The sequence below is a fragment of the Enhydra lutris genome, unplaced genomic scaffold, assembly GCF_002288905.1.
Source record: "Enhydra lutris kenyoni isolate GAN:26980312 unplaced genomic scaffold, ASM228890v2 scaffoldscaffold2, whole genome shotgun sequence".
NCBI classification, from domain to species: domain Eukaryota; kingdom Metazoa; phylum Chordata; class Mammalia; order Carnivora; family Mustelidae; genus Enhydra; species Enhydra lutris.
The window spans coordinates 39,585,385-39,599,483 of record NW_019154086.1 but is presented as its reverse complement, the minus strand read 5'-3'; the positions used below and the strand labels follow the sequence as shown (position 1 = coordinate 39,599,483).

Here is a 14,099-nt window from a genome sequence, read left to right as displayed (position 1 = left end):
AATGAATCTATGAACAAGTTTTGATTTGCAGTTGTTGAGTGTTTTGTTGGCTTTGAAATATTCAATCAAATAGCTTTAGTTGTGCTAGATTGACTACTGAGATCAACACTTCTATTATCGTTAATAGAGCTCTGAAATCATGTACCTCAGTTCTTTGGGTTTAATGTATTTTTATGTCAAAAAGGAAATAAAATAACTGCATTAATATTTAATTCTGTGTTACCCACAATCAGAAGTCATAGGGTTAACACAGTTACAACTTTATCCTTAAAAAGAAACAAACCAAAAAAATGAAACCAAAGTGAATTGTAGGAAAGCTTCCTTTCCTGGGATTTTAAGATCAAATTGGATCACAAGAAAACTCTAATTTCATCTTCCTTCAACTGTGTGTCTAATTTGGGGGTTTTCACAAAACACAAATGATTTAAAGTTTACCTTAACTTGATCCACAGTTGAATAGTAAGCCCACGGAATACAAGCAGAATCCTTTATTCCAGCTCCAGATCTTTCTGGGATCTTCCATATGTAAGTGCGAATTTCACCTGAATTGATCAAGTGTTAATGTATCTGATTATATTTGGTATATATTTGGTATATAAATATATACTGAGTCTTAATAACTAGTGACCTAGAAACTGGAAATGTCAAGGTAATTAGTGTTAAAAAGCAGTAGAGCTCTAAATTGTTTTTAGGAATTTAGTCTTAAGACAAACTCTAAGACATGCTTTTATTTTTTTTTTAATTTTTTTTTTTTTTAGAGAGAGCGAGCGAGCACAGGCAGACAGAGTGGCAGGCAGAGGCAGAGGGAGAAGCAGGCTCCCCACAGAACAAGGAGCCCGACGTGGGACTCGATCCCAGGACGCTGGGATCATGACCTGAGCCAAAGGCAGCTGCTTAACCAACTGAGCCACCCAGGCGTCCCAAGACATACTTTTAGATCTTCTTTGTCAGTCAGGGATTAACTAGCCATATACACACACACATATAATACCACCAAGCTAGAACCTGGCAATACCAATATCACAATTTGAAGGAACTTTAGAACAGATCTTTTTTTAGCTTTAAGTCTGTTCCTGTAAAACACTCTTCAACCATCAAGTGATTTCCCCCAGTGCAACACCTTCCCCCAGCCTTCTCTGTGTTTGTACCTACATGCCGTTTGTCATTCCCTAGGTTTCACTTTGGCCTTCCTTTTCTCCTTTTTCATCATTATCCCTAATGATTCCACAATTCCTGGTGCAGAGCCATTAGCTCATGGGATCTTATGGGTCACTAACTTGTCCCACTCTGTCATACCATACACAGCTCTGTCACATACGGGACACTACCACACCCTAGACCTTGACACTTTGAAGATAGCCAGTTGCTCTACCCTCCTAACTTGCCAAGGCCTTGACCTTCTTCCCTGTGCTCTGGACTCTTCTCCAGGCTGATCTCTGCTTCGCATTACCTCAGGGGTTCCTATCCAGCTCCTCACCAGACCTTGACTTGTGTGGTCTGTCTGTGTGGCCTCTTAACCATCCACTCCCTTTATGTAGACCTCACTGTTACATATTCATACTTTTAGACTTTCATTAGCCAGAGTCTGGCCAGCCTTTTCTAGGGAATCAAACAGGACAGGAGGGATAGTCTCAAGAGATGTGGTAGACTTTTTCTTTTTTCCTCAAGTCCTCCATCTTACCCACCCCTGCATCATCACCTTTTTTCTAAGCAAAACCTTTCACTGAGAATATAGAGCACAGATTCACGACCTGAACTTATCATCTTTTCATCTGTACTCTTAAAATCCCTTCAGCCAAAAAATAATGTTTCCTTTTCTTCTCCATTCTCCAACCTGTTCTGCTACCCATGGTGGTTGCCCAAAAGCCTGGCGCTGTCCTTGACTCTCCTTCCCTAATGCTCCCTAATGCTTCATTTTTCAGCAGGGGCTGTTAGCTCCACCTTTAAAAAACAACCAGAATATGACAACTTACTACCTCAGCTGCTTCCACCCTGGTCCAAGTCTCATTTTTTTAAAACTCATATTATTGCAGTAGTCCTCTAACTGATCCTTGATTCTGGTCTTGTCTTCCGAAGTCACTTAACCCACATGTCAGCCAGAAGAGGACTTCACAGAGTATTCATCAGATCATCACTCTCCAGCTCAAGCCCTCACATGGTTACTAGTATAAAATCTGAGGTTCTGACTACGGCCTCTAAGGTTCCCTTTCCTCCTCCTGCATCCAGCCCCCTGCCCTCCCTGGATCTCATCTCACATTCTGTCTCCTGTTTGCTCTGGCCTCTAGCCCCCTTGCTCTTCCCATCTCAGGGCCTGGAATGCTCTTCCCCCATAACTCCCTGTAGCTCATGACTTACCATTTAGGTGTCTTCACCAGTGGCGCCTCCTCAAAGAAGCCCTCCTGATCACCCTACTTAAAACAGTGCTCTTGTTACTTCCTCTCTCTCATTCACTTTAATCTTTTCCATAGCACCTTTTATACATTGATACTATGTATATTTATCTCTTTTGAAAGAATATGAGAGTCACAAGGACAGGGCTTTTTATTTCTAATCCCCTGAATTCACACAACCAACTTTATAGTGTAATTTATTTTTTCTCACCCATTTTTTTCTCACTTGCCAAATTTGGGAACTGCTAAATTACTAAGAAATAGCCCTTTCCTAGAAGCCAACTTTACAACTGAAAGAAGAAAAATATAGTTTTTAATTAAAAGAAGTGTATTTAACCTCTTCCAGCTTTTGTACTGTGTTAACTGAAGTTATTGCGTTTCCAGTACATGCCAGATATTGGGCTAGAATTGGGGAGTTTAAAATTCCATGGGGTGGTCTCTGCTCTTAGGACCGTGCCTTCAGCTACCGGCATGGAAGCATTCAACCACACACAGTATGCAGTAAATGCTGTGTGGGTGTGGAGAGATCATCTCTGCTCATTCCACCTTGAGTATTTGCAGATACAGTAGTCACAGATGTTTTCCTTACAGTTCTGTGTATCCCTCTCTCGTTCTCTCCCTCTCTCTCTTTCTCCCTTCCCTTCCTTTCCCTTTCCTTGTATGTGCATGGAGGCGTACACACAGATACACCCCCCTGCATGCCCTCTTTTTTAAAAAAATTTTTAAATTTTTTAAAGATTTTACTTATTTGAGACAGAGAGGGGGAGAAAGAGGGAGAGCACAAGCTGGGGAGCGGGGATGCCAGAGGGAGAGGGAGAAGCAGACTCTCCATTGAGCAGGGAACTCGACAGAGGGGCCGATCCCAGGACCCTGAGATCATCACCTGAGCTGAAGGCATACTCAACCGAATGAACCACCCAGGCGCCCCCCTGAATGCAGTCTTAACCACCTCTTTCTTCACTTCCTTAAGACACTCATTTAGAAGGAATACCTCTCTGATAACAGTCATTTGTGGGAAGCCTGTAAAGTCTATTAAAATGCCACCCCCCACTCCTCCCACTACCCCCCGCCGCCGCCCCCCCCCGCCCCCCCGCCATGAGTACCTGGTAAAGTTGGAGTAACTGTAGAACTCTCTGTTTTCACCCCATGGGCATGTATTGAGTAGGGCCTTGTGGCCATGTTTTTAAAGATAATTTTAACTATGTCTCCAACATCTGCATGAAGTTGTGGACCTGCAAGAGCAAAAAAGAAGAGTGGCTTATATACCTATCAGATAAGAAGTTCTAACTCATTAATAGAAGCAAAGATCAGGTAACTTTCTTAGCATGAAGGCAGGAGTCATACTAAATTGCCAAATTGCTTCATACTAAACTACTCTTGGATTTACACCTGGTCTCAGAGGATTCAGAATAAAAACACTAGGAATGGTTGCCTCCAGAAATGGAAACCGGGGGTGCATTTCTCATCAAGAGTCCTACAGGATGTTTTGGCCTGAAAGTCCCTTGTAGGGCAATGGCCTAATCCTGCTGAGTCAGCTATGACCCTACCCTGACCAAGAGTCATTGGGCAGCACTTGCTTTCATTTCTCTGCATTTGGACTTCCAGACCTTCCTGAGTGTGAATTTGTGGCAGTATAGCATTTGGAAGGGTGGGTGGCACTACCCCTCCCATTTCTACCTTCTTCTGTAGCCAATCTTAGCTAGTCTGCTGCTAAGAATTTCCACAACCCAGTAACAATGCCATTCTCCCTTGGGTGTCTTATTTCAGGGGCTGAGGAGAACACGCCTCACGGTATCCTGTTAGTATGGAAATATGTTGGGGTTGGGAGTGATGTCCCCTGCACTTGATGATTTTCCAGAAAATTCCCAAGACAACTGTTGGTCAAGTTCTTAGACATTCTCTCTTAAAAGGATTCCTGAAAAATCAAAAGCAACTTTTCCCATGACTTGTGTATGGTAACAATGTTTTCTTTCTTTATTTCCTTGTCTATGTGTACATTTTTTTTCTCTTGGAGTTAACTACTAGATGGCAATTAAAAAAAAAAAAACTAATAACTATGATTTGGGAGCTGGAAGAGAGGTGGAATAACAGAGAGAATCTGATGAAGATTTTCATTAGAAAATAATTTCTAGGAATTTCACCAAAATTCACAGGCATCAATTTGATGAATACCAGATACATATAATTTCACTAGCAAATGGGATAATACATTGTTTTTGAGGAAAATAAGCAATATTTTTGAAATATTTTTAGAAAATACAGGCTTCTCATTTTTATTACAGAACTTTTATTTTTATTTCAATACCTTGGACTGTGAACTGGGAAATTAAACCCTTGGATGCATAGCTACCCCACACCCGATGATTAGAGTACCTAGAATTCCCAGATGTTCTTCTTCAGCATTTCTCTCCATGGGAACTCTGAATGTGCTGTCGGTGTATTGCCGATACACAACTTTCTTGTATTTGGAGCCTATGTAGAATTCTTCCTTATCTAAAAATGCATTTGAAACACTTCAAAAAAACAATACACACACGAAGGTTAGTAACTTTCTTAATGAAAGTGGAAACCGAGTTAAAAATTTTGACTAAAAACACAGTTTTCATTTAAGTAATTTTGCAAATTTTTAATAGCATTCCCCTATTCCAGCAAGAAAGAGTAAGACTTTGAAACTAGATAGGCATGGTAGAAAGTGCTCCTTGCTGGGAGGAGAGCAACCCAAGACCTGTGCTGACTCTTCCACTAGCTAAAATGACCTCCAGCTAGTCATTGCCTGGTTGACCCTCAGGTTCCTCACCCCCAAAATGAGGTATGAGATGAGATGATCTTTAAAATTTCTCTCTAGCCCTAAAATTCTGAGCCCAGATTTCATCTGTGAAGGGTTCTCTGGTTCCTGCAGTATTTCTGGTTTATAAGAGCTGAAATGGCCCAGTGTTTTCAACCACTCCTTTTAAGTTTGCAATGACTCCTCATGGCCCCTGTAGACTTTTTCTTTTTAAAGATTTTTATTTATTTATTTTAGCAAGAGAGACAGAGGGAGATTGCAAGCAGGGAAAGGGACAGAGGGAAAGGGGGAGACAGAATCCCAAACAGACTGCCCACCGAGCACAGAGCTTGAAGTAGGGCTCGATCCCAGGACGCTGAGATCATGACCTGAGCCAAAATCAAGAGTCGGTTGCTCAACTAACTGAGCCACCCTGAAGCCCCAACTCTTGCAGCTTTCTGACTATTTTACTCCTGTCACTTGAAATAACCTTTCACTACTTTATACTGCAAACATACTCCCCGTTAGTCAGTCAAACTAACCAGCTAACATTTGCTTAGCTATAGGTTACCAGAGATGTTGGGCACCCCAGATCTGAACACATGTCTGATCTCTCAAATCATATCCGTGAAAGCTTAGTGCATGATGTGTGAGAGGATGGAGGAAAGAGTGGTTGGAAAAGTCTTCACGAAGTGTCTGGTGATACTGCTTAACGTGCAGTTTCCAAAGCTCCAATAATGATCCTTTACTTAAACTTATTCACAATGAAGTTATTTTTTTACATTTCTATAATGTTCATGTTGTTGGTGGTTTTGAAGCGTATTTTCCTATGACTTCTTAGAGGACATAGACCATGTCTACTATACCGCCCTCAAGAATTTAAAATATTCTTCACACATAATAGTTTTAAGAATGTAAAAGAACAGATTACTGAACCGGTAAGGAACTCTCTGAAGGAAAAATAAGAAAAGCAGCAAACGGCTGATAAGGAAATAATATTTAAGGTTTGAATTTAGGCATTGATTTTTGTTTAAGTTTGACAATCAATAGCAAGATAAGGACACATGAGCATAAGAAGACAATCCAACAGAAAAGAAAGAAAGAGCGACTACAAAGAATCAAATGAGATAGATAGAAATTTTCCTGTGAGAAAAATGCCAGAACAGAAATTAATGAGGAAAGGTTCCTGGGAGGCATTCTGCTATGGTTCTGTTGTTACAGTTTAATGCAACTGTTCGTGTTTCTAAAATTTAGCATAATTCTTAATTCTCCGAAAGAGAAAACTAAAAAAAAATTGGGAATCCGAGTCTGGAGATTTACTTTTGTTCTTGTAAGTGATGCAGCTCCCGTTCCCATTCCCTGCTTGGGGAATAATCCCATTCCACCTCTACTGCTGCGATGTAGTAGGTCCTGTGCGACAGGTAGAAGCTTGGATCGTCAGACTGTCCCCTGCATTTGTTCACAGTGTATTTCTGCTTCATGCCTCCTGTGTAGTGATCAGTTGTTAGGCATTCAACATCAAAAGTCCCTGGAATGGTAAATAAGAAAGCGTGTCACTCCTTTGCTCAGCACCTTCTATGGCTCTTCAGCTCACTCAGGATCAACACGTGGCTCAGGTGGATGATCACCTCAGCTACCATTCAACTCTATTCCAGTCACAGAGGCTTCTTTGCTGTTCTTAGAACAGGTCAAGTGTGTGCCTGCCTCAGGGCCTTTGCCCTTGCTGTTTCCTCTTCCTGGATGATCACATCAGCCAGCACTCATTCTGTCCCAGTCACAGAAGCTTCTTTGCTGTTCTTAGAATAGGTCAAGTGTGTGCATGCCTCAGGGCCTCTGCCCGCCTCAAGGCCTCTGCCCTTGCTGTTTCCTCTGCCTGGAATACTCCTCCCCAAAATATCCACATAGCTTATGTCCTCACTTTATTCAAGCTTCTCGTTAATTGTCATCATCTCAAAGAATTGTTACCCACCTTCCCCCATCAGTCACAAGCCACTTTTTCTGCCTTATTTTTCTTGATAACGTTTATAGCCACTTGATTTTATATATATATGTATATATATATTTATATACATTTATATATAAAAATATACTTGCTTCTTGTCTGTCTCCCTGCATTAGAATTTCCACTTCACAAGAAAAGGCACTTTATGGCTTTTGTTGACTGTTGTATTTACACTTGCCTAATGAATGAAGGAAGAGGTGACACTGGACTTGTCTTATGTTGTAGTGGTATATGATGAACCAGATAAAGCCGAAGCAAGTTAGTGTGTTTTACATTTCGGTTAAAGTTCTTTCTTTCTTGTTTCAGTTTGTCTTACTCGTTCAGAACCAGGCCACAGGTATCTCTGAGGCTGCACGGCTATCATTCTAGCATGGGACACTCAAACACAAACAGCCAACAAGCCAACAATACATGAAGGCTACAGAGAGATTACCAAAAGTCTAACTGCAGAGCTGTTAGAGAAGTCGTTCCCTTTCTAGTCTGATTTGCCAGCTATCGTTAAAAGGAACATAACAAGAAAACATCCCGAGGACTCTATAACATGGAAATGGGAAAAACCACAGTCTGCTCTTCACTTGTCACTCCCTCCCTTCCCCTCAGCAGCAGGAAACGGACCTATCTGCCACACGCTTAGCTAACAGTGGCCCAGACATGCTCTTCAAGGGAGGGAAGGGCACATACTTGGGGGCTTGGGGAAGGGATGAGTTGATCACCCAACCCAGCTTTTTAAGCCAAAATGACATGAATCCATTTAGCGGAGACTTGTCTAGGCTTTAAAGAAATGTACCTTCAGTATCGGGCTGCATGAGGAGTGTAACACTTGTTTGAGGGAAGAGGTTTGCCGTGTCTCTTCTTTCTCCTTTTGACAGATACGTGTTTCCTGTGAAGTAAATCCCGTGTACATCAGCCTCATTTCCAGCACTGAATAAGTACCACATGACTGAATCTCCTTGGCACATGTTGAGACCAGGCTGATTCCCATACATGAAGCCATTCATGGCTGTAAAAGTCGGGAAATAATATTTTGAAAGTGATTTATCGTATGTCCTCCTACGTGACAACCTCCCAGATTTTCCAGAGCCAACTTTGTTGATCTAATTTTTGAAAGACCCATTCATGCTGCCCCAACCCATTATGCATCAAGAGTGTCTCTGCAACCCCTTGCTGTACCCAGCACCCTCAGAACATCCCTGGCTAGAAGGGGAAGAGCTGAAGGCAGAGTTCTTGAAGTTCTGCAATGTTCTTCCCAGCTAACCACTTCTTAGTTCTCTCAAGAGTTGGATTTGTGAGGACCTAAATGAATGAATAATAACAGCTATTCCTGGGCACTGCAGACTGGGAATGTGTTTGTTGCTCTGGATGGAAAATTGTCTGATTCATCTTGAATAACAGGGAAGAGTGAATGCAGGAAGTTTTCTTTCACTGCTCTTACTAATAGGTAGTAATCTTGACTTCTCCAAAATGTAAAAATACGAACTCAAAAAAAATATTATCATGATTGTGACCAGTATTGATTCAATTAAAAAAGCAACATGAGTTTTTAACACAACTTTACATTTGTTTCTTCTTACTATGGTGATTTTCACATGTAGTCCATTAGCAGTGTGGGCATTCTGAACAATTAGTTCACTGTCTCTAAACCTCTAGAATTATTCTGGGAACGAAAAAGAAAATCTGATGCTAGGTTTCAATTAAATAAGAATTTCTGGAGGTTGCCCTGAGCATTTAAAAAACAATTTTAACAGTTCTAATAAAACTCCTAGGGGAATTCTAATTTGTAGTCAAGGGTTAGATTCATTAAAGTTCATTGACAATAAAGGCCACATCTTTCTTTCTTTTGAATAATAAAATGAGGCTGTCACTATTAAACCACAGACGAGAAAAGCATCTAATCCAGTAGTTCTCAAATTTAGGCATATTACAACGATGTAGAAGGTTTTGTTACATAGAGATTGCTGGCCTCACCCATAAAGTTTCTGATCCAGTAGGTAGGAGTTGGGGCCCCAGAATTTGCATTTCTAACAAGTCCCTGGGTCATGCTAAAGCTGCTGATCCAGGGACTACATTTTAAGGACCAGGTATCTAATTGATAGATTTTATGTTTTATTATTCTAGATTAAGCAAGATGAAAAATATTTGACTGATACCTTAAATATTAATATTACCCTCAGAGTTGTATTTAATCATTTGTTGAAAATTAATCAATGGGCAAAGTAATTAGCATTTTGGTTTCATTAAAAACGTTACATGGGCCGTACTGAAATAACTTAATATTGGCAGGTGATGCATACTCACAGTGCATCTTATTAGATTCCTGAAAATCTTCATCTTCCTTATTCACCAGATGAGGGGCGGTTGTAAACATTCTAATATTCTCATCCAGGAGTAAACTTTCATTCTCATCAAATACTGTGGGAAACAGGTAGAACTCCTTGTCTACATTTTTCTGTAAATTGAGACAAGAATAATGATGTGAAGATAGGACAAGTGAAGCAGAAAGACTTAGCACACAGTACTATTTGGGCACAAATTCACCAAAGGAAGGAAGAAGTTTCCATTCCTCTTTGTAGATGGGGCTCATGAAATAGTCCAGTTGATTGCCAGAGTTTTCATTCCTATCTTTGTAGTAGGTTTTTGATTCAACATGATCTAAGTCTCTCTCTGCACCTACACCTTCTGACTCCTCTCCTCACCTTCCTGCCAGCTCTGCCCATACCACTGAACACACCAAAAACAGTGACTAAAATAGGGGGAAAAGGTGCCTGTGCCAAAAATTGGGGAAAGTGTCATCTGCATTCATGAAAACTTGAAGAACTTCTGTAAGGCAGAGCAGGGGAAGCAGATAGAGGGAGAAATAGTCTGTCAAAAAAAAAAAAAAAAAAAAAGCCTCTAACTGAGGAGGACCAGGAATCCACACCATCTCTAGTCATGTGAACAAACATTCTCACTTTCTCTCTCGCTGTCCCTAGTGAAACATAAACAAGCAGAAGTGCTATTTGGTCTATGGAATATGTCAGTAGTTCAGAAGAAGGCAATCAGTCCAAGAAATCAAAACATATGAGCCCTTGAAAACTAGATACTCCCTCCAAGAAAAGTTTAGAGATTATTGCACATCTTTTTTCTGAGATAATTTTTTTCAGATGAAAAATACAATTATCAAATTTCTAAAAACCAACTAAAGCAGAGACCTGAAGGTTAGATCTTATAGAAAACTGAATCCTTGATGGGGATAATTTTTTTAAAAATGTTTTATTTATTTGAAAGACAGAGAGAGAGAAAGGTGGAGGGAGAGAAAGTCTCAAGCAGACTCTGCGCTGAACATGAAGCCTGATGTAGGACCTGATCCCATGACCCTGAGATTATGACCTGAGCTGAAACCAAGAAACTGACAACTAACTGACTGCACCATCCTGGTGCCCCTGTGATGGGTATAATTTTAAGGAAGCTCCCATAAAGAAGAAGAAAAGATTGAAAGATGAAAAATACATACATAGTAATGATTTCAGAAAGAGAGACATTTTAAAAGAGGGAAAAGCAATGATAATAAATAATAGTGGAAATGTTTACCACCAGAAACAGAAAATTCAGATTCAAAAGCTTCACTGAAAACAAGGCAAAAGTAGTCATAGAGATCTATGCTTAAAAGTAGTCTGGCAAAATTTCTGAATTTCAGACATAAACAAATTTCTACAATAAGTGATTTTAAAAATGTTATCACAAACATTGAACTTCTCTAGTACAATAAATGTCAGAAGAAGATGGAGTAGCATTTATGTTTTTGAAGGGAAAAAATTATGATACAGAAATTCTATGCCTAGCAAAGAACAACAAAAATACATTCTCACATGTGTAGGGATTATAATAGAGGACTGCTACATTCACTTGTATTCTGATCTATAGAGAAAACTTCAGTGAAATGTGTATAGGCCATATTTGCCAATCATAATGTAACAAAACTAAAAAATACTAATAAAGGGAAAAAAGTTAATAAAATTAAAAAATCACATTTGATCCTAATAACTCTTAGAGAGGAAGCAAACATGAATTACTAAATATTTAGTAAGCAATGTCCATGACAACAAGGCATAATGCATGGGATACACTAAACATATAAACTGAGAGTCTGAAATACTTTTATTTTTTAAATTTTTTTAGAGAGAGAGCACAACACACATGTGTGCACAGGGTGGGAAAGGGAGGGGCAGTAGGAGAGAGAGAAAATCTTTTTTTAAAAATATTTTATTTATTTATTTGACAGAGAGAGAGAGAGAGAACGAGAGAGGGAATACAAACAAGGGGAGTGGAAGAGGGAGAATCAGGCTTCCCACTGAGTAGGGAGCCCAATGGGGGGCTTAATCCCAGGACCCCGGGATCATGACCAGAGCCAAAGAAAGATGCTTAACGACTGAGCCACCCAGGTTCCCCACAGAGAGAGAATCTTAAGCAGGCTGCTCTCCCAGTGTGGAGCCTGACACAGGACTTGATCTCATGACCCTGGTATCATGATCTGAGCTGAAATCAAGAGTTGACGCTTAGCCAACTGAGCCACCCAGGCACCCCTGAAATACTTTTTATTTAAAGTAAAACCAAATAAAAATAAATGTTTGTAAATATCTGAAAATTTTAGAAAAGTAAAATGAAAAAAGGAGAAAAGAATTAATACAGGCAAAAGAGAAACTGTTTAATAAATTAGAGCACAAATTTGAATGGCTAAACCTAAAAATGTATTATTTGAAAAGACCGATGAAATACCCAAATCTCTGGCAAGTCTAATTAAAAAAAAAATAAGAGATAACCCAAATATACCACAATAAAACGGAGAAAAGAATATAACCACATGTATGAGGAAGGAACAAAAGATCATTATGTACAATAAGTGTGATAAGCTGACTTAGAGGAAGGTACCTGAATAGACCAATATCCATAGGTGAAATGAAAATGTGGTTAAAAGACGTTATGATAGACAGACAGAAAGAAAGAAACCCTAACTACTTCTTTTTAAAAGTCACACAGTTAAAATAATTTTACAGACAATCTCTTTCAAATCTCTAAGGAGCAGATGATTCCTATCTATTTAAACAGTTCCAAAGTATGCAAATCTTCCCAATTTACTTAATTGGGAATTATAAGTCTTCTGAATTTATTTAATGAAGATAGTAAAACCATGATTTAATACTTAAAAAAGCACACACAAAATCTAAAATAATATCACTTACAGCTTAAATGAGAAATTCTAAATAAAACACTATCAAGTTCAACACAGAAATATATTGAAAAAAAAAATTAAAAAGCCATAGTGCTCATACCACCAGCATTTTTCAATCTAGATCTAGAACAAACAATCCTAAAATCTGTATGGAACCACAAAAGACCCCAAATAGCCAAAGCAACCCTGATCAAGAAAAGCAAAGCTGGAGGCATCACAATTCCAGACTTAAAGCTTTTATTACAAAGCTGTAATCATCAAGACAGTATTGTACTGGCAAAAAACAAAACAAAACAAAACAAAACAAAAAGACACATAGATCAATAGAACAGAATAGAAAACCCGGAAATGTATCCACGACTATACAGTCAAGTAATCTTCAACAAAGCAGGAGAGAATATCCAGTGGATAAAAGACAGTCCCTTCAACAAATGGTATTGGGAAAACTGGAGAGCAACATGTGGAAGAATGAAATTTGGCCACTTTCGTACACCATACACAAAAAAAAAAAATTTAAAAATGGATGAAAGACCTAAATGTGAGACAAGAAACCATCAAAATCCTAGAGGAGAATATAGACAACGCCTCTGATATTGGCCACAGAAACTTTTTATAAGAAAGACATGTCTCTAAAAGCAAGGGAAACAAAAGCAAACATGAACTTTTGGGACTTCATCAAGATAAAAAGTTTCTGCACAGAGAAGGAAACAATCAACAAAACAGCAACCTAAAGAATGGGAAAAGATATTTGCAAATGACATATCTGATAAATCTATAAAGAACTTATGAAACTCAACACCCAAAAAACAAATAATCCAGTTAAGAAATGGGCAAAAGACATAAACAGACGTTTTTCCAAAGAAGATATAGAGATGGCTAAGAGACACTTGAAAAGACCCTCAACATCATTCATCACCAGGGAAATACAAACCAAACCACAATGAGATCCCACCTCACAACTGTCAGTATGGCTAAAATCAACAACACAAGAAACAACAGGTGTTGACAAGGATGCAGAGAAAGGGGAACCCTCTTACACTGCTGGTGGTAATACAAACTGGTGCAGTCACTCTGGAAAACAGTATGGAGGTTCCTCAAAAAATTAAAAATAGAACTACTCTTCTATTCAGCAACTGAACTACTAGATGTTTACCCAAAGGATATAAAAATACAGATTCAAAGGGGTACGTGCACCCCAGTGTTTATAGCAGCGTTATCAATGATAGCCAAAGTATGGAAAGAGCTCACATGTCCATCAACGGATGGATCAAGAAGAGGTGGTATATATATATATATATGTGTGTGTGTGTGTGTGTGTTTGTGTGTGTGTTTGTGTGTGTGTATATATATACATATATATGAATAATACTCAGCCATTAAAAGAATGAAATCTTGCCATTTGCAATGATGTGGGTGGAACTAGAGGGTATTATGCTAAGTGAAATGAGTCAGTCAGAGAAAGACAAATGCCATATGACTTCCTCACATGTGGAATTTAAGAAACAAAACATATGAACATATGGGAGGAGCTAAATAGAGAGGGAAAGAAACCATAAGAGACTCTATAGAGCAAACTGAGAGTTGCTGGAGGGAGGTGGGCAGGGGATGAGCTAGAAGGATGATGGGTATTAAGGAGGGCACTTGTTACGATGAACACTGAGTGTTGTTAAAAGTGACAAACCACTGAATTCTATTCCTGAAACTAATATTGCCCGTATGTTAACTAACTAGAGTTTA

General features: G+C 39.2%; 1 protein-coding gene across 1 annotated transcript in view; it reads right to left on the bottom strand.

Annotated features, from left to right (window-relative positions):
- LOC111147632 (ceruloplasmin) overlaps positions 1 to 14,099 on the bottom strand; it is a 47,818-nt gene that overhangs the window by 7,714 nt on the left and 26,005 nt on the right. The window contains exons 10-15 of the mRNA XM_022503821.1: positions 9,452 to 9,602; positions 7,944 to 8,156; positions 6,475 to 6,682; positions 4,764 to 4,903; positions 3,494 to 3,622; positions 436 to 542 (exon numbers count right to left, since the gene is read on the bottom strand). Of these exons, the coding sequence (XP_022359529.1) occupies positions 436 to 542; positions 3,494 to 3,622; positions 4,764 to 4,903; positions 6,475 to 6,682; positions 7,944 to 8,156; positions 9,452 to 9,602 (948 nt within the window). The remainder of the gene's footprint in view (positions 1 to 435; positions 543 to 3,493; positions 3,623 to 4,763; positions 4,904 to 6,474; positions 6,683 to 7,943; positions 8,157 to 9,451; positions 9,603 to 14,099) is intronic.